This window comes from Hypomesus transpacificus, chromosome 2, assembly GCF_021917145.1.
Source record: "Hypomesus transpacificus isolate Combined female chromosome 2, fHypTra1, whole genome shotgun sequence".
Classification (NCBI taxonomy): domain Eukaryota; kingdom Metazoa; phylum Chordata; class Actinopteri; order Osmeriformes; family Osmeridae; genus Hypomesus; species Hypomesus transpacificus.
Genome location: NC_061061.1, coordinates 12,180,323 through 12,200,398, shown reverse-complemented (window position 1 = coordinate 12,200,398; position 20,076 = coordinate 12,180,323). Strand labels below are relative to the sequence as shown.

The 20,076-nt window shown below is 50.9% G+C and overlaps 1 protein-coding gene across 3 annotated transcripts; it reads left to right on the top strand.

The window, feature by feature from the left end:
* The first annotated feature begins 872 nt into the window (after positions 1-872).
* On the top strand, positions 873-19,626 carry clcn1b (chloride channel, voltage-sensitive 1b). Of its 3 annotated transcripts, XM_047028730.1 has the most exons (24): positions 7,552-7,561; positions 7,667-7,809; positions 8,038-8,254; positions 8,517-8,648; positions 9,048-9,176; positions 9,527-9,660; positions 10,215-10,292; positions 12,445-12,523; positions 13,493-13,618; positions 13,927-14,011; positions 14,103-14,204; positions 14,700-14,784; positions 14,951-15,106; positions 15,253-15,322; positions 15,451-15,561; positions 15,749-15,962; positions 16,081-16,214; positions 16,309-16,484; positions 16,598-16,679; positions 16,765-16,850; positions 17,249-17,290; positions 17,421-17,525; positions 18,139-18,225; positions 18,582-19,626. In XM_047028730.1, exons 3-24 carry the CDS (start codon positions 8,098-8,100, stop codon positions 19,023-19,025), a joined length of 2,814 nt encoding a protein of 937 aa, XP_046884686.1. In that variant the 5' UTR covers positions 7,552-7,561; positions 7,667-7,809; positions 8,038-8,097; the 3' UTR covers positions 19,026-19,626. The 3 variants fall into 3 exon arrangements, with proteins under 3 accessions (XP_046884677.1, XP_046884686.1, XP_046884695.1); XM_047028721.1 differs by lacking the exons at positions 7,552-7,561; positions 7,667-7,809 and adding an exon at positions 873-1,261; XM_047028739.1 differs by lacking the exons at positions 7,552-7,561; positions 7,667-7,809; positions 8,038-8,254; positions 8,517-8,648 and adding an exon at positions 8,674-8,677.
* Positions 19,627-20,076: the final 450 nt, after the last annotated feature.

Sequence of the window (20,076 nt, the reverse complement as noted above, 5' to 3'; positions counted from 1 at the left end):
ATTAGGCTGTTATGCGGTGGTGTGTGAACCACAAAGCAGGGCAGGGTTAAAGGGATCGTCCCCGGCTGGCCGTGGGCTGGTCAGCGTGTTGCCGTCTGTCTTATCAGAGGGACACCAGGGGAACGGGCTCCTGCTAGTCCACGCTAAGATCCTTCGTACGGCAGGAACATCCTGTGGAGCCAGGGGGCACATCAACAGTGTGAAGCGCTCTAATGTGGAGCTTTGAGTGTTTTATGAGGAGGTCATGGGAATCGTGAGGAGTGAGGAGGAGTGGGCGCGAGGACCCCCCCCCCCCCCCCCTCTTTAGACTCACCCGGCCTCCTCTCGTGGTCCCTGGAGAGGCCGTGAGAGGAGGCCACAGCCTCGGCGTCCGCACCTGCAGATCGGAGAGAGGCTGGATAGGACTGACGAGCTCACCCCCTCCCCCCCCCCCCCCCCGAGGGGCTTCCACGAGAGCCTGGGCATGTCGGGAGCCTCTTTACCCCGTGAAGGGTGAGATGTTTGGACAGGACTGATGCCTGGGGGCATGTGAGAGGGTTTTGGTGGGGACAAAGTTGCGTCATTGGCCGATGAGGTGAGACTTGTCAGGCTGGTGTCATGTGCACCTCCCTCCTCACGTTGCAGGGGCTACCCTGCGGGGGGGGGGGGGGGGGGGGTGGCACCTGCCCCCCGTCGCACATTCACCCCTGTCTAAACAAGAACACCCCATCCCAAAACACGAGTGAATCGGCCCGCTACATCTTCCGGGTGCTGCTAAGGGCAACAGGGTCTGTGTGTGTGTGTGTTTGTGTCATTAGCGTGAGCCCCGGCAAGTGTGTGATTGGGGCGGGGGGGGGGGGGGGTCCGTGTGTTATGAGGTGTCTGCAGTTCTAATAAAGGAAAGAGCAGAGACCGTCTCGGCCTCATCATATCGCTGTACTGGAGTGTCCGTCCGGCCGGCCGTCCAGAACCGTCTGTCTGTCCGACTGGATCTCAATGGGTCAGCTTTTGGATCATCTGGAGTAGATCATTTCTAAAGACGCTTCTATCTCCGTGCCTTAAACTGCTTTTCTTTAGAAGTATTTTTTTTGTGTGTGTGTGTTTTTGCTTTGGTGTGTGTGCTTTGAAAGAGCAGATGTGTGTGTGAGAGTGTGTAGCGCGGTGTTGCTCGCCTGGGTTGAAATGCAGAAGCGTCCAACGGTGTTATTTTTGGGTCAGTGACAGCGAGTCAATGGCTGCAGATGCGTCGCAAAGGAAGGCTCTGAGATACCAGCAGACCCTGGTAGGTCTCTATATATCACTCCGTCTGCCTGCCTGCCTGCCTGCTTGTCTGTCTGTATATAAGGCTGATACCAGCAGACCCTGGTAGGTCTCTATATATCACTGTGTCCAATTACCTGTTGCTGTAGCTCCTTCCAAACACACATCTCTTTTTCGCGTCTCTCGTTCTTCTGAACCCCTTTCGTTTCCATCTTTCACATCTCGTCTGTCCATTCGTGTCTGTCGTTGTTCATTCCCTCTCCGTCTTTCCACAATTGTGTTTGTCTGTTCATCTCTCATGAACGTGTCTCATATGAACATATATCCCTCCTGTTGTCATCTACCTACCTCTCTGTGTCCTACCTCCCCATACTCCGTGTTGTCGTGTGCCTGGTGGGATTGCTGTCTGATAAGACGATAACGGTCTTTAATGACTTCTTGGAAGTCTGTGGTATTGTTGCCCATGTGAGCCGGCCTTGTATTGGTGGCCAACAGCGGCACAACCTCTCCTCGTGTTCTCAGAGGAACGCTCCACTGACCGTCCCACCTACGGGCGCCTCTTCATCCTCCCTCTTCATCCTCCCTCTTCTTCCTCCCTCTCTGCTGGTCAGTTCACTATCATCTTTGCGACCCTCCGGTTGTCCTGATTCACCGGTGACTCCTCTTCCTGTGAGTCCAGGTTTCCCAGATAGATGTCTTGTAAAGCGACTGCTGTTTTCATGTATGTAGGGGTAAAAATACTTGGTCCTGTACACTGGAAACCTGAGTGGCAAGGTTCCATGTATTTATACAACATCAGCCCTCTCACGAAGAAGTCATGGGTCACTCGATCTCCTTATGGTAAACCAACTGCATTTATATTGCGCTTTTCTACCTCAGCGGCACTCAAAGCGCTTGGAATGTTTTGCCTCTGCGACGTGGCAGAGCGGCCATGTTCAGTGCTCCGAGCATGCTCAGTGAGCATCAGGAGTCTTGCCTTTCCACACATGGCCCGGAAGAGTCAGGGATCGAACCACCAACCTGGCGATTCGTGTTTGACCCTCTCTACCCCCTGAACCACAGCCTGCATCAATCTGCTCAAACACCTGGGATTTAATGATGTCATCGTATATTTCCCCATCCACCTGTTTAGCTGTTGATCTAGAATGACTTCCATAGATTGTTATAAAGTTGGATACTGCATGTTGCTCGTGATAGGGGAGGGAGGGAGGGGGGGGGAGGGAGGGGAGGGAGGGGCAAGAGTAGTCTGAGTGTTGGAGCAGTGTGTGAGTGAGAAAGTGTGGAGGGAAGGTGAGATAGTGTCAATAGCGCCTTTCTTCTGCTCCCTCCCTCCGTCTCTGGGAGGAGATGGATGCGTGCCCGAGGCAGTCCCTAACCCCGGCCCCTGCCCGGCCTCCATGGAGCAGAGGTCAGATAAAAATAAGAAAATCTCAATTAGTCATACTATTTACAGACTTAATGTTTCTCCTCTGGAGTTACTCAGACATACATCTATCACACAGGTATGATAGCTATGATGGACTGAGTGAGTGTGTTTGTGGGTGTGTGTGTGTGTGTGTGGGCAGACTACACAGGGTGAAATTATCACTCCCAAAAGGCTGGGGAAGGAGGGTGGAGAGCTGTTAATATCCGAGCGCTGTCGTTACTCTGATTATTTATTCATCAGGACCACAACACGGCGAGTATGATATCACTAAGTAACATGTTTGAGTTCGCAGGCCAAACCCTTTCAGAGGAATTGGTATGGCCGTGCTCTTGTGACTAGCAACTGTAGCCACAAGGATGTTGTATGTCTCTTCCAGGTCACACAACAGTGGTTGACCTCCGACTTGAAGGAGACGGAAGTGCATCCCTAAGGATGTGCGGACCCGCTAAAACCTTGTGACGATGTAGTGTGCGTGTGCACTTGTGAGCTTGTGTGAGACTTGTGGTTGTGGACGGAAAAAACGTTCAGGTAAAACGAGACTGCGTCTGTCGGTTTGTCTGTCTTGTCTGTCTTGCTCCATGTTAATGGAACACATCTTTATATTGAGATCATGGAAAGGAATGTTTTTGGCTCTAACGTTCCACAATAGAATGCAAGATGTGTTCCATGGATAAGGATAGGATTGATACAGAGATAAACAAAGAGAAAATGGGATGGCGGTGTTGTTGCAGTGGGCCGAATTGTGTCAGTGATCATTGGGTCTCACTGGTGCTAAATTTAACCTCGAGTAAGGTTGCACCAAAGGGGGGGAGGGGGGGGAAAGGGACTGTGGTAGTGAGAGGGGAAAGTTGAGGGTCGGGAGAGGGGGGGTGAAATAAAAGGGCAGAGGAAGGGTAAGAGACGGAGGTATCACTATGAACACAGATGTCATGTAAGGGGTGCGTTGGAACGGGGATGATTCAGCAAAATATGGAAATGTAAGGCCAGTTAGAGCCTTGGTAGTTTACCACTTACAATTACTGTCAAATACTTTGGTGCAGCAAACCTTCCTGGCCAAGCACCTGTTCCTATCCATGCCAAGCTACACGTGCAGTGCTGTGAATTTACAGTCACCAAAAAGTGAAAGCTTTAAACACTGAACACACAGGAGTAAGGGTTGTCATGGCACCACTTCCTGGTATTAAATCACAGTCTCACATTCATACCATGCGAACAGTCTGCCTGCCCTTGAATGGCTGGTTCAGTTAGGATTAATGGTCCTGGACTGGCTGCCTGGAGTCTCCTGGCAGGCAGGCAGGCTGGCTGGCTGACTGGCAGGCAGGCTGGCAGGCTGGCTGGCAGGCTGGCTGGCTGGCTGGCAGGCTGACTGGCTGGCTGGCTGGCTGGCTGGCTGACTGACTGACTGGCAGGCTGGCTGGCTGGCTGGCTGGCTGGCTGACTGGCAGGCTGGCTGGCTGGCTGACTGGCAGGCTGGCTGGCAGGCTGGCTGGCTGGCAGGCTGGCTGGCTGGCTGGCTGGCTGGCTGGCAGGCTGGCTGGCTGGCTGGCTGGCTGGCTGGCTGACTGGCTGGCAGGCTGGCTGGCTGACTGGCTGACTGACTGACTGACTGACTGACTGACTGACTGGCAGGCTGGCTGGCTAGCTGGCTGGCTGGCTGGCTGGCTGGCTGGCTGGCTGGCTGGCTGGCTGACTGGCTGGCTGACTGGCTCAGGGAATTCACCCTGAAGAATTAAAAGCTGCTGACAAGTTATTGTCAAGCCAAGTGTCTGTATTAACCTCTGGCCCTTCCTCCTGGTGTGTGTGTGTGTGTGTGTTGGGACAGACGTATGTACCTGTGTATGTGTGTGGTTGCATGTGTGTGTGTGTGTGTGTGTGGACAGACGTATGTACCTGTGTATGTGTGTGGTTGCATGTGTGTGTGTGTGTGTGTGTGTGTGTGTGTGTGTGTGTGTGTGTGTGTGTGCCTATAGAGCGACCGTACTGTCTAACCCGCCCCCTTGGGCAGGACAGGGAACACACAGCAGGTACAGTCTGACATCCTAAATGACAGAACAGACAGATCGGAGAAAAGGAGGAGTATTATAAAGGAAAGAGAAGAAGGGAACTGGGCCTCAGAGGAGGAATGATGAGGGAACGGATCAACACTTTTGAGACAGTGTTGAATGTAGACCAGATTCTGGTAAGGTAATCTTGATACGCTTGTCTACGCTTGTCGATTGTATCTATCTATTGATCAACACAGGATTGATTGATTGACCCATTTGGAAGAATGCATGTCCTCACTGTTTATAGGCATGCATTATTAGTCTCTTGGATTTCTGCGGTTGGAGCCATGAATTGTTTCATTAATTATGGTCATTTAATATGTGACATTGTTCATATGAGGATTCCCACTTGTGTCAGTCTTTGGTGAAAGAGACAGCATAGAGATGTACTGTAGCGTTTATTTGGATTCTCTATCTCTCACCTCTAAAGGGTGCGAGAGTGTTTACTTTCTGACAAGATAAATGAATTGTTTGCCTTCGGTGTATGAGAAAGCAGCTTGGATGTGTGTGTGTGAGTGTGTGTGTGTGTGTGATTGTCCTAATCTCTTTCTGTCCATCAATGACTGGGTCAAATTTGATCATTAACCTTCTGTCCCGTACAATGCCATAGTGTTTGGGCTGACTGTACACCTACACACACACACACACACACACAAACAAACACACCTTCACTCTCATACACAACACAATTCTTTGCTGTTGCATGTTTAGGGTAAGGGTCACTTACACACTTACACACACACACATACTTACACACAGGAGTTGTGCACCCTGCACAGGGTTGCTCATACACATTCATGTTCACAACAGGAATTTGACGTTTCTTTTTAATTAACTCTCAAAGTCACCATGCCCTTCCCTCTCTGTATCTGTTAGCAGCTATCACTCTATCCGAGTCTCTCTCTCTAAGAGCTCATTAGATCCCACATTTGACAGGCTGTTCTAGGCCCCCTGACATCGCTCTGCTCCGTGTCCCAACAGTATTATAATAACGTGTCATAACCAGTTCCCCTTTCAGTAAAACCACCCCTCCCCTCACCAGCACAAACAAAGTCAAGTGTATGTCATGGTAGTCAAGGCCACTGGGCCCTGACGTGGGTACCTGGACAGAGGAGGACTTTGTACGGGGTCATCGTGTGACACCGAGGGACTCTCAGGGTCTTGCAGTGACACTTTGGCAAACAGGCTGAGGGATGGAGACAGTCGAGCAAATCTCCAACTGACAAATGACCCTTCTGCCTCCCACGCTGTCACCCTCCCTCTTCCCCACTGTCTCTTCCTCTGTCCATCCCTCCCTCGCCTCATCGTGCAATCTGTTGATGCGCAGGTTCTTTGTTCTTTTATGTTCATGCTGGGTCTGCCTGTTGCCTTACCCTCATGTTGCTGTTAGTCCTGTGGTCCTGACACTTGGGGCTGGAGTTGCAGACACGCTGAAGATCTTGGGATTGTGTAGGAGAATGGACCAGCAGGTAGTGTAACCTGAGGCTGGATGTCTTAGGATGTTAATTCGATTGATTACTTTCCAAACATGGTACTTTTCCTACAATGTTTGAGGTCCACCTCATGCTTGTATAAAAAAAATGTGTATTTCAATATTCAAGTTTATTTGAGTCTGTCCCTAAAGGAAATGTAGGAGGAGAAATACGGACATTGATTGTTTTAGTAAGATACATGACATTGATGATTTTTGCTCAAGTGCTTCAGGATTCAGCTAAAAGGTTTGAAATAGTCATCATAGCAGACAATCCAGGGAGTTCTGCATGTTTTACATGATCAAATAACCAGGGATTGATCCCAGACAGGAATGATTCGATTGCAAGCCATAGACTCCAGTACATATTACATAACTAATGATAAGAAAATTGAAAGATACATAAACAAGTGCAAGTTCAAGTTAATTCAAGGTCAAAAGATCAAACGCTGTTTCAAATCATATATAGCGTGGAACACACAGTCTGAAAGTAAGTCATACTATTAAACCTGGGAATAACTTAATGAGGGGATGGATCGGAGCCTTGTGCAACATAATATCTGTGTTTATCGTTGGCTATCAACAGCATCTGCAGTCCCAGCATTTTCATCACATGCAGCACACACACACGCACACACACGCACACACTCTCTCTTCTGGGAAGGACAGAAGCCAGTTCAGCCAGGGTGAGAGATCATTTCGCGGTGGAAAGTGTTGCTCAAGTCAAAAGCTGGAAGTATAGGTAGTGTGTGGAGTCAGTCCGTGTCTGTGAGTTCTCCTGAGAGGGTCTGATCCAGGCTGATCTGCTGCCTGGCCTGCTGTCTCAGTATCCTGCACAGGGGCTGGCCTCCTGGGGCCCCCTGGGGGCACAGGGGCTGTGTGCTCGCTCTGGGGCCCCCTGGGGGCACAGGGGCTGGCCTCCTGGGGGCACAGGGGCTGTGTGCTTGCTCTGGGGCCCCCTGGGGCACCATGGTTGTGTGCCGGTGTACAATGTGGCACAAGGGGGTTCCTGGAGGCTGACCCAGGATCAGATTGTTGCTTTTTTACTTCACAGTGAAAAACGGGGTGGTGAATGCTGATCTAAGATCAGATGAGTGTAAGTGTGTGTGTGTGTAAGTGTGTGTGTGTGTATGTGTGTGTGTGTGTATGTGTGTGTGTCTGGATAAGAGCGTCTGCTAAATGACTAAATGTAAATGACTAAAATGTAAATGTATGTGTGTGTGTATGTGTGTGTGTGTAGGAAGAGGATGGTGTGGAATGTTCGCTCTTCCTGGGATCTCTTCCTCTGGTGCTTGGCTCCTCTCCAGATCCTCTATAGAGGGAGGGGTTTTTCCGATCTCTTGTCCCGTTCACTCTATTTCTGTCCGAGAGGGTATTCAGGTTGGTGTGTATCCCTTACACATTCCCTCCCTCTACCTCGTTATCTTCTGCCTCCTCCGCCTCTCTCGCGCTCCTCACTTTTCACGTTTCCCTCTCCCTCACCAGCCTGTTTCCCTCCATCTCCGTGCCGTTCGCCTCCGTTGTCATTTGAACCTCAGGAAAAAGCATGCGCTGTTTCAGAAATACCCTCTGAGGGAAAATGTGGCCGATGCAAATTGCTGCTCCCTGGTCTTGCTGTGGGTTTCTGGGTAATGTAGTCTTTCATTACATTTACGTTTAGTCATTTAGCAGACGCTCTTATCCAGAGCGACTTACAGTAAGTACGGGGACATTCCCCCTGAGTCAAGTAGGGTGAAGTGCCTTGCCCAAGGACACAACATCATTTGACACGGTCAGGAATCGAACCAGCGACCTTCTGATTACTAGCCCGATTCCCTAACCGCTCAGTCACCTGACTCCCTTTCGTCTCCCTCCAGCTCTCTGGGGAGTACAGGGAGCAGCTGGGCAGCTATGCCAGGAGGGAGGCCAAACAACTGATGACAGAGAGACAATGGAGGAGGCAAGCAGGAGAACGCACCCCCGCCAACCCCAGACAGGGTCATGGACGGCGACATCAGACCCCTGTTACCATGGAGTCCTTCCTCAGTCAAACCTCTTCCATGAAGAAGCCCCGCACCTATTCCAAATGCCAAGGTGGACAAGCAGATGTGACCCACTGACTGGAAGTTACATTTAAAAAGGCACAGTTTCTCATGCTTTGTGTGCACGCGTGAATATGTGTGTGTTTGGGTGTCTGTCTTTGTATCTGTGTATCTGTGTGTATGTGTATCTGCATGTCTGTGTGTATGTGTATCTGTGTGTGTCTGTGTATCTGTGTGTCTGTGTGTATGTGTATCTGTGTGTGTCTGTGTGTATGTGTATCTGTGTGTGTGTGTTTGTGTGTGTGTGTCCACAGACTGTGTGGCACGTGTCCAGAGGTACATGGTGACCAAGCTGGGGGAGGACTGGATCTTCCTGGTGCTGCTGGGCGTGACCATGGCCCTGGTGAGCTGGAGCATGGACTACGCCAGTGCCAAGAGTCTGCAAGGTACCCCATGCCCCCACACAGTCTGCAAGGTACCCCACGCCCCCACACCCCCACACAGCCTGCAAGGTACCCCACACCCCCACACAGTCTGCAAGGTACCCCACACCCCCACACAGTCTGCAAGGTACCCCACACCCCCACACAGTCTGCAAAGTACCCCACACCCCCACACAGTCTGCAAGGTACCCCACACCCCCACACAGTCTGCAAGGTACCCCACACCCCCACACAGCCGTCCACGTGCTGTGGAACACGCGACAGACGTGCACAGATAATGTCAAAGCTTGGTTGTACTGTAGGTTTGTGATTTCAGTACGTTTTAATTCTGTTTTTTTTTCCTTTCTCTTTCGCTCCTTTTATTTCTCCATAACCCCTACTCTCTCTCTCTCTCTCTTTCAGCATACACGTGGATGCATGGGGAGTTGAGTGGTAACGTCCTGCTCCAGTACCTGGCCTGGGTCACCTATCCCATGGTCCTGGTCATGTTCGCCTCTCTCTTCTGCCACCTGGTCGCCCCCCAGGCCATCGGTAAGCATCCGCAGTATCATTCCCTCTCTTTCCATCTCTCCTGTCTGTGTCTCTCTCTCCGTCTCTCCTGTCTGTGTCTCTCTCTTCATCTCTCCTCTCTGTGTCTCTCTCTCCATCTCTCCTGTCTGTGTCTCTCTCTTCATCTCTCCTCTCTGTGTCTCTCTCTTCAAGGCTCTGCCCACACTGGGCACGGCCTTCATGCTGCCAGGTTTCAGCTCCTCTTTTTATGTCTCTCCACCCCATTACACCTCTGTCTCTCTCTCTCCATCTCCCTCTCTCTCTCCTCCGCCCTCTCTCTCGTTTCCTCACTTCCTTCCTCACTTCCTCCCTCCCTCCCTCTCTCTCTGCAGGCTCTGGGATCCCGGAGCTGAAGACCATACTGCGGGGGGTGGTGCTGAAGGAGTATTTGACCCTCAAGGCCTTCGTGGCCAAAGTGGTGGGGCTGACCGCTGGACTGGGCAGTGGCATGCCAGTGGGGAAGGAGGTACAACCCCACCTTCCCCACCTCCCCAACATCCCCCGCCTCCCCCACCTCCCCCACCTCCCCCACCACCCCCTCTGTGTCTCTCCCTCTATGTCTCTCCTTCTCTCCCTCTATGTCTCTCTGTCTCTCCCTCTCTCCCTCTGTCTCTCTGTCTCTCCCTCTCTCCCTCTGTGTCTCTCTGTCTCTCCCTCTCTCCCCCTCTTCCTCTCTCTCTCTCTCCCTCTCCCTCTATGTCTCTCTCTCTCTCCCTCTGTCTCTCTGTCTCTCCCTGGATCACGCTGGATCATACATCATCTTCTGTCACGTTTTCTCCTCCTCCTCTCGGGACTGAAACAATTTAACTGAGCCCCTCGACAAACTCCATTCATTTTCTTCTACCGGAGGCTGGCCCACTGTCAGCCAAAGCAATTATAGAATGATTCATTTGTACTAATACAATGTGCCCCAGTTAAGAATTTGTATCACAGCAAATTGCTTCTGTCAGTGCTGTTCACGGTGACTGTTTTTGTCTCTTGTTGTCGCTGACAATCTTCCTCCTTCCCATAATTTCCTAGGGCCCATTTGTACACATCGCCAGTATCTGTGCGGCCGTGTTGAGTCAAGTCTTATCCATCTTCTCGGGAGTATATGAGGTAAGCTGAGGCCCTGACCAAAACAAACCAAATCTCCCAGAACACTCTCTCTCTCTTTATTGTTTTTAACCTGCATAGCCGGGCCTTGTGCAATAGCATTAACGTGTGTGTGGAATGAAGCTCCCATCACTCTCGGTGAACCCTGTCACCGTAGCACGAGGAGCTTACATTTTTCTTTTCACTGGGGTTGTTTTCTTTCGCATTCTATTTCTATCTCTCTCTCTCTTTCTCCTCTCTCTCTCTGTCTCCCTCTCTCTCTCTCTCTCTCTCTCTCTCTCTCTCTCTCTCTCTCTCTCTCTCTCTGTCTGTCTCTCTCTGTCTGTCTCTCTCTCTCTCTCTCTCTCTCTCTCTCTCTCTCTGTGTGCCTCTCTTGTCTTTGTTTTGGCTGTCCCTCTCACACCTCGCCGTGTTTGTGTCTGTCTGTATTAATAGTGTGATGGTCATGTCTGGCATGCGTATTAACAGTGACCTCCGCTCTCCCTGTCTCGCTCCACCCCCTCTCTCCTCCCCCTTCCCCTCTCCTGTCTCCCCTGTCTCCCATACCCCCGCCCCTCCTTCCTCCACCCGGTATCTCCTCCCCTCCTGTGTCACCCCTCCTCCTTCTCTCCCCTCTCTCCTCCCTCCTTCCTCGTTGCTGTCCGTCTCTCGCCCCCCCCCCCCTCCCCTCCCCCCAGAATAGCGGACACAACCAGGACCTGCTAGTGTGTGCGTGTGCCGTGGGAGTGGCCACCTGCTTCGCTGCCCCAGTAGGAGGCAAGTCCCACCCACCTGCCCGGCAGCGTCCAGCTGCTGACGGCTTGGTGCTGCCTCCAGGGCCTGGTCTGGAGTCAGCTGTCGCTGCTTAAACACTCAGCCGACTCTCAGTCCCAGGGGCAGCACAGACCCGATCCTGGATCAGTATCTATCGACAAGATGAAGCCACACATGTGGTGGGATGCAGCAGGCGTCCGTGCTGGGATTGTTGCAGATAGAAGGATAGAAGGGGAGTCAGGTGGCTGAGCGGTTAGGGAATCGGGCTAGTGATCTGAAGGTCGCCAGTTCGATTCCCAACTGAGTCAAATGACGTTGTGTCCTTGGGCAAGGCACTTCACCCAACTTGCCTCGGGGGAATGTCCCTGTACTTACTGTAAGTCGCTCTGGATAAGGCTAAATAAGAGGCAAATGACTAAATGTTAATGTAGAACACCACACAAACACTGTGGCAGCCTCTGCTCTGGATGATCTGCTTCCTGCCTTGAGAGGGCAGCTCTAATGATGTGTTTCCTACCTTGTGAGGGCAGCTCTGATGATGTGCTTCCTGCTTTGTGAGGGCAGCTCTGATGATGTGCTTCCTGCCTCGTGAGGGCAGCTCTTATGATGTGCTTCCTGCCTTGTGAGGGCAGCTCTGCTCTGTTTCTGATCTGTCCGATCTGTTGCTTCGTGCGGCTGGCTCTGCCTTGTGCTTTTCTTTGTTTGGATTCAGCTTCTGTTTGTTTTTCGCCCTCTGTGCCGCCTGTCCTCCCGATGCTTTTCCGGTGACCATTATTCATTCACTTTATTCCCTTTTCTCCTTTCTCTTCTGCACTCTCTCTCCCCCTGCTTCCCCTTTCGGCTCTATGCCTCTCGCCCACTTCTCTCTTTTCCTCTCCCTCCACTCCCTCGCTTCCTGTTTGTCCTCTCTTGATCTTTCATTCTCTTCTATCTTGCCCTCTTGCCTCCCCCCCACACCCTTCTCTTCTCTTCCTATACATGCCTCCTTCCTTACTTTCCCTCTTTCACCCTCTCCACATGCCTGTCCTTTATCCCCCCCCCTCCCTGCTGCCCCTCTCTCTGTCTGTGTCTGTCTTGTCACTCTCTCCACATGCCTGTCCTTTATTCCCCCCTCCCCTCCCTGCTGCCCCTCTCTCTGTCTCTGTGTCTGTCTTGTCACTCTCTCCACATGCCTGTCCTTTATTCCCCCCTCCCCTCCCTGCTGCCCCTCTCTCTGTCTCTGTGTCTGTCTTGTCACTCTCTCCACATGCCTGTCCTTTATTCCCCCCTCCCCTCCCTGCTGCCCCTCTCTCTGTCTCTGTGTCTCTCTTGTCACTCTCTCCACATGCCTGTCCTTTATTCCCCCCTCCCCTCCCTGCTGCCCCTCTCTCTGTCTCTGTGTCTCTCTTGTCTGTGTCAGTAGAATCCCTATGGTTACACAGACATTCTGACAGTAGGCTGTGCTGTTGGGGTGGGCTGCTGCTTTGGAACACCACTAGGAGGTACTGTTCCCCTCGTCCCTCTCACACTCACCCTACATCCACCCTACATCCACCCTACATCCACCCTACATCTCCACTACATCCACCCTACATTTTCCCCACATCTACCCCACACCTGACCGACATCTAGCCCACTCAGATCATTCACTTAGCTACAACCAAACCCTTTAACTTCAACCTGACCACTAGCTACATGTTCCCTCAGTCCACCTCTTACCTCACACCTCGCCCCCCCCCCCCCCCCACACACACACACACACACACACACACACACATACACAGTCTCTCAATTTTAAATCCACAAGATTCTGCCAACTCAGCCCAAAATAGGAGCACCAAGAAACAAACACGTTTGGCGACATGAAAGCAAGACTTTTCTCTCGTGCTTAAATATTGTTTTTTTTTTATCTTCTCCTTTCATCTTACCCAGAGTCATGTCACTGACGAGCTCTTCTGTTTATTTTACTTGCACACTGATTATCTCTCTGTGTGGGGGGTTGTTTGTGTGTGTGCGGGTGTGTGTATGTGTGTGTGTGTGCGGGTGTGTGTATACTAAATGAGTACTTCTCCTGTTGTGTATAATTACACCCCTAGATTGAAGTGCCTCTTGTCTCATTCTGCTTACTTAACTAAAATTTCTCTCCCCCGCTCCATCTTCCTCTCCCTCATTTTCTCTTGTTCTCTCCCTCTTTTGCTGCCCCCCCTCCATCCTTCACGTTTCCTTCTCTCTCTATCTTTCCCCTCTTTCTCTCCCTTTACCTCTCTCTATATTCTCCTCTCTCTCCCCCCTTTAATCTCTCTTTACCTCCACCCTCTCTCTACCCCCTCTCTCTATGTACCCCCTTTCTCTCTCCCTTTAACTCTTCCTTTACCTCTCTCTGTCCCCCTTCCCTCTCTCTGTCTCTCTCTATCTCTCTTTCTCCCTCTCTCCCTCTCTCTCCCTCTCTCTCTCTCTCTCTCTCTCTACAGGGGTGTTGTTCAGTATTGAGGTCACGTCTACCTACTTTGCAGTGAGGAATTACTGGAGAGGCTACTTTGCTGCCACGTTCAGTGCCTTCATATTCAGGGTGCTCTCTGTATGGAACACTGACGCTGGTGAGGCTCAGGAGACCGGCTACACACACCACACACAAACAGACACACACTACACACACACCACACACACACTACACACACCACACACTACACACACACCACACACACACACACCACACACACACACACCACACACACACACACACACCACACACACACACCACACACACACGGATACGCAGGTGTCTTTTCTGCTTTCATGAATCAGTGTGTTCAATCATGTACTACCATGGAATGTGATCTCATAGGAGTTGGTTGACGTGAAAACATTGTTTTGACTTTGCAGCATGTTGTGCTTTATGTTGTAGTCACCATCACAGCTCTCTTCAAAACCAACTTCCGAATGGACTTCCCCTTTGACTTGCAGGAGCTTCCCGCGTTTGCAATTATTGGGTTAGATAACAGCACTCTGGTGTTTACATGTGTGTGTGTGTGTGTGTGTGTGTGTGTGTGCTTTTCTCTCAACCTCTCTCTGTCCTTTCAGGATCTCCTGCGGGTTCCTGGGAGCGTTCTTTGTGTACCTGAACCGCCAGGTGGTGCTGGTCATGAGAAGACAGACCGCCCTCACACGCTTCCTAACCAAGCAGTGAGACAACACACACACACTTTGCCCTACCCCCCCCCACCCAACACACACACTCCACCCTCCAACACACACACACCTTGCCCTATCCCCCCCACCCAACACACACACACACTCCACCCTCCAACACACACACACCTTGCCTTATTCCCTCCCCCACACTCCACACTCCACCCTCCAACACTTAACAGCCTTTCTGCCAGCCTTTCATTCAATAGGGACATTCACTTATCTGAACCCCCGACCAGTCAGGGTACATTACTCTCCAGCATTAAGAGAGAGAGAGCTGCACATGTGGTCTGTTTGTCATTGTTCCACCCTAGCAGTCAGAACCAGGATGAGAATCCAACTCATTCGACTCCATTACTGGCCTCAATTACTTGTGATGTCGCTACAAAGTGGGTTTGTAACAGCGAGCTGTGTGTGTGTTCCCGTTAATGTTCTTCCAATTGTGTTTGGTGTGTGTGTTTGTGTCTGTTTGTCTGTGTGTCGCTCCAGCCGTTTGATTTACCCAGGCGCAGTTACACTGATCATCGCCACCATCACATTTCCTCCAGGGTTCGGACAGTTCATGGCCGGAGAGGTCAGTCATGGTCATTACTTCAGCTGTTGTCGTTCACTGATAGTATGAGAAGAAGTCTGCCTCAATGACCACGTTTGGCGCTTTGAGAATCCTAGCTCTCATTCTCTCTCTCTCTCTCTCTCTCTCTCTCTCTCTCTCTCTCTCTCTCTCTCTCTCTCTTCTTCAGCTCATGCCTAGGGAATGTATAAACTCGCTCTTTGATAATTTCACCTGGACCAAAATCTTGGAGGCCCCGCTCCCCCCTGGTCTGGGTCGCTCCAGTGCGTGGCTCCACCCTCAAGTCAGCGTCTTCGTCATCCTCATCCTCTTCTTCATCATGAAGGTACGTCTGCCCTCTGACCTTTCAGATCAGGGTTGTTTTTGTGTGTGAGATCAGTGAGTCTCTTATGAACGTGACCCTGACCGTCACGCCGACCCACTCTCTAAATGCCAACATTCTCGTCTCGTTTTTGAATGTCTGTGGTTTAGTTCTGGATGTCTGCTGTTTCCACGACGATGCCCATTCCCTCAGGTGCCTTCATGCCCGTGTTCATACTAGGTAAGAAGACATCCAGGCTGGCACAGCGGCAGCACATCTCACTGGATATTACGTTTCACACTCTGGTTCCAAGCCCGTTTCTTCAGTCTTAATCATCTTCTCCGCCAATGTTCCTGTCTCGCCTGTAGGGGCAGCATTTGGACGTCTGGTGGGCGAGATCATGGCTACTCTCTTCCCAAACGGGATCCTTTTTGACGGGATAGTCTACCGCATTCTCCCTGGGGGCTACGCCGTCATAGGTAAACCTCACAACAGTAGTACAATCATCACATTTACGTCTACAAAATTATGATGTGGCACGTTTCTTCCTACGCCTGTTAATCGCTGTTTAAGATCATATGAAAGACGAAAATAGAAGTTCCAACTGCCCAACTTCTGGACGATAAAGACGTCGTGAGTTTTGAACGTTCTTTTTTGATGGCGCAGGTGCGGCAGCACTGACGGGGGCGGTCACGCACACGGTGTCGACGGCGGTCATCTGCTTCGAGCTCACAGGCCAGATCTCTCACATCCTGCCCATGATGGTGGCTGTGATCCTGGCCAACATGGTGGCACAGGGCCTGCAGCCGTCTCTCTACGACTCCATCATCCAGGTCAAGAAGCTGCCTTACTTGCCTGAGCTGGCCCTCGGACACATCAGGTACCGTGGACTCCATCATGGCTCCAACCAAGCAACGCGCCATTTTGGCTCAAGCCACTCCAGTTTCTGTGTTCGTCATTAACCAGCGGGTCACTCATTCGTCTCTCTCCTTCCCCAGCAAGTACAACATCTTTGTTGAGGACATCATGGTACGGAAGGTGAAGTTCCTGTCCTCTCATTCGACCTACAGGGAGTTGAGCCTCCTTCTAGATTCCACCTCCCTCAAGACCATCCCGCTAGTCGATTCCCAGGGTGAGACAGAGTCTCCGACTGTACTGCCTCGTCCCTACGCCTCACTTCTACGCTCCACGCTAAAGTCCCGCCCCTTCCTTCCTCTCTCTCTCAGAATCCATGATCCTATTGGGCTCCATCGAGAGGACTGAGCTCCAGGCCCTCTGTGATTGGTGGCTGTCGGCTGATAGGCGGGTCTTTGAGCATGGCCAGGGCTCACCGAGCACCAAGGCCAGCTGGGAGTCGTTCACCTTCGTGGACGAGGAGGGAGGAGAGCGGGGCGGAGACGAGGTGGGTCCTGGAGTCCACAGAGACCGGCTGACACACCTGTGCACATCTGGTCATCTTTGACATCGAATAAAAGTCTAATTAAATCTAGTTAAAGTCTCTCTTTGTTTTGCCAGACCGCTCCAGTCCAGGATGAACGAAACGGCCCCCTCAGAGCCCTTCGTTCGCAGGAACTCTCCACCAATCACGCGGCCCCAGGTGGGACAGCTTCACAGAGCTGATTCAGCCAGACTTTTCGCCGCCCTTCATTTCCTGCTAATGCTTTTCCATATCCTGTACTCAGACAAGCGTAGGCTGCAGTCTGTGAGGACAACTTTCCAGCGACTCTTCTCCTCTGCCTCTTCCTCCTCAGGCCAGACAGATACTCAGGTACCAGCCTGGTAATCGCTGACTTTTAACTCCAGATGATGATCTAAGATCAGGGTCTCTATTCCCTACTCAGTATTTAAGCCATGGAGACGGGAAACAGCAAACTAATCTTAGATCAGCCACAGTAGCGATTACATTTTGTGTCCACTAGGGGTGCGTGAACTTACATAACTGGTGTTTTGATCCGGTGTATGATGCGATACACAAAATCACGATTTGAAAGTGATTTCTCATCCTGTTATGGAGCCTTAGAACCACCAGGGGGCAGATGATTGACACAAATCTGTAAACCTGACATCTCTCTCTCTCTCTCTCTCTCTCTCTGTCTCTCTCTCTCTCTCTCCCTCTCTCTCTCTCTCTCTCCTTCTCCTCCCCCACTCCTCCCCCTCTGTCTCTAGGAGTCTCCTCCCCCCCTTACTGACGCCATGTCCCAAGAGGAGGTAAAATATCATATTGACTGAGTATCTATAACAAGCCAGCCATTATATGTTTCAGTGGATAACCGTAGAAAGCATGTTGTACATTTTGGTGTCAATCACTCCACATCTGCACTGTGATTGGCCAACACAGATTAAAGTCTGGGAGGAAGCAGAGCTGGACAAACCAATCGACGTGGATCAGATCCGCGTAGATCCGTCCCCCTTTCAACTGGTGGAAAGAACGTCCTTACACAAGGTGTCATAGTCGCACTCGTGACAACCAAACACCTGTAACCATGCCTACTCTATGACAACACCACCACCAACCAAACACCTGTAACCATGCCTACTGTGTTTGTATTGTTATACAAACACAAAATTAACTGTGGAGGGAGGTGCAAAACACTAAACATATACAAATCTTAAATTAAGTAAAATTACCCAAAAAAATGACAGCTGTCACAACGCAACACCAGTAATCATGCCTACTGTATGACAACAGCTGTCACAACGCAACACCAGTAACCATGCCAACTGTATGACAACAGCTGTCACAACCCAACACCAGTGACCATACGTATGACACCAGCTGTGCCCGCTTGTACAGGCTGAAGTGAAACTAGAAATGGTGGATGGTGTCACAACATAATGACATTGTCACAGGACATTGATTAGTATCGTCGGTAATGTTTTTTTTTGTGTCTCTCTCTCTCTTTCTCTCTCTCTCTCTCTCTCTCTCTCTCTCTCTCTCTCTCTCTCTCTCTCTCTCTCTCTCTCTCTCTCTCTCTCTCTCTCTCTCTCTCTCTCTCTCTCTCTCTCTGTCTCTGTCTCTCTCTCTCTCTGTCTCTCTCTCTTTCTCTCTCTCCTAGACCCACACTCTCTTCTCATTGCTTGGTCTCAGTAATGCCTATGTCACCAGCATTGGGAAACTGGTGGGTGTTGTGGCATTGAATGAGGTGAGGTCACCGTCTCTTTCTCTCTCTCTGTCTGTCTCTGTCTCTGTCTGTATGTGTTAGCATTCCTCTGTCATCTGTCTGTTCCTGAAACAAGTCACCAGAGTCCTTGGCCAGCTCAGAGTTGTTACGTGGGCCTTGCTAGCTTCGCTAACCTCTGTGTCATGCTCGAGTCGTGCTGTGATTCATGCCGTTGCAGCGTGCTTAATCAGCATCCGTCCCTCTCATCACGTCTCTCAACCAACAACCGAGCAGACTTGTTGATCTGCTCCCGAACCCTTTGACTAGTTCAATCTTTGTCCTCCTCTCCTCCTTCCCCTCCATCTTCCCTCATCCTTCCGTGTCCGTCTCCCTCCCAGCTGCAGAAGGCCATCGAGGGCTCAACCCGCAGCGGGGTGAGATTACGCCCCCCGCTGGCCAGTTTCAGAGACGCCAGCAGGAAGGCAAAGAAGCACCAGCCCCCTCCGTCCACCCCCTCCTCGCCCACCCGGGAGAGGGAGCTGTGGGGCGAGGGGAGCAGGAGGGAGGCCCAGGAGGGAGGGGGGAGGGAGACCAAGGAGGAGCCGGGGAGGAAAGGAGGCTCCTCCAGTGGAGGGACGGAGGGTGGCCCCTCGCCCCAGGGGAGCCTCCGGAGCGGTGCCCCTGGGTTAGACTCTCCGCCCCTGGAAACCTTCTCCCCCTCTACCCCCTCCACCTCCACCCCTGCCAGCCCTGTCTTCACTCTCTCATCCCTCCATTCTGTACCGGAGGAGGAGAGAGAGGAGGAGCGGGACAGCGAGGAGGAGTCTGACGAGCCCATTTAGGCGGATTCCGTTTTTCTCCTCTTTGACAGACTTCTTTTCAAGGTGCATGCTGGGAAAAGTTCAGGCGGGAGCTTGTTGGAGACTACACTGACTCTCGGCTGTCAGGATGCAGGAAAAGCCGTTGAAGAAGAATGGTGCTTCTGGGACTTGCAGTCCTGGAAGTTGTTTTTTAATTCTTAGGGTGGCCATTTTTTTTTTCTTCTTCTTCTCTCAGTTTCTCAGGTGTATTCATTGCGTCTTTAAAACTCTAGACATTGACAGCTGTTTCTCCTCTTTTCACATTCTGTACCTGTGCCTCTGAAAGTGAATATTTGTTCCACCACAGATTAATATACTGTAACGTGTATTGTAGGTACATTGTTTGTGTCACTGTCAGAGACACATACCTCCATGGCACAATACGTGACAAAAATGAAATGAGTTGAATACTGAAATTATATTGTTAGTCGAGATGCAACAGACAGTTATTCTTGATCACGAATCAAATGTTTACTAATGGAAAAAAAAACATTTTAGTGTACAGTTCGTACTGCATCTCCGATATGTTCATTCATGCCAATGCTTGTAATGGTAATTTTTGGAAATATAATAAGTACTTCAATCTGTTCACTGTCTTTTCTTTTGAAGTTTTACCACTCATTGCACTACAATAGGTATCAGTAGCACATTAAGTCTTGTGAAAGTCAAGTCTGGTAATAACTTTCCACAACAAAGGTCAACATTGTGTTTCAGTGTCACAGTCTCATGTGAGTGTCTCTCCATGTCTCTCTGAGTTTGTCTGACATTGACGCTTTCCTAACACCCAGATGCCAGACTACCTGGAAACGTTCAGACTACTCACGGGTGGGTAAACATGGTTGTGGTTTTTTGGTAAGACAACTGCACAGGGTTCGGTAACTGCAGAGTCACCCAGTCATCCAGACAGACGTGGCAAGGGCAAAGAGGGTAAAAGGTTTGAAGGGGTTGAGGAGGCTGGATAAGGTAGCTCAGCTAACCTCCACAGCATCAGAAAATGTCAACTGTTCTCATTCGTCAAAGTATGTACACGAAA

Excerpts from the sequence above, each read along its gene's own strand:
- clcn1b (XM_047028721.1), top strand. The coding sequence starts at position 1,211 with ATGGCTGCAGATGCGTCGCAAAGGAAGGCTCTGAGATACCAGCAGACC. Across the intron at positions 14,012-14,102 it reads CCCGCGTTTGCAATTATTGG|GATCTCCTGCGGGTTCCTGG; the intron begins GTTAGATAACAG and ends CTGTCCTTTCAG. Across the intron at positions 16,215-16,308 it reads CCCGCTAGTCGATTCCCAGG|AATCCATGATCCTATTGGGC; the intron begins GTGAGACAGAGT and ends TCTCTCTCTCAG.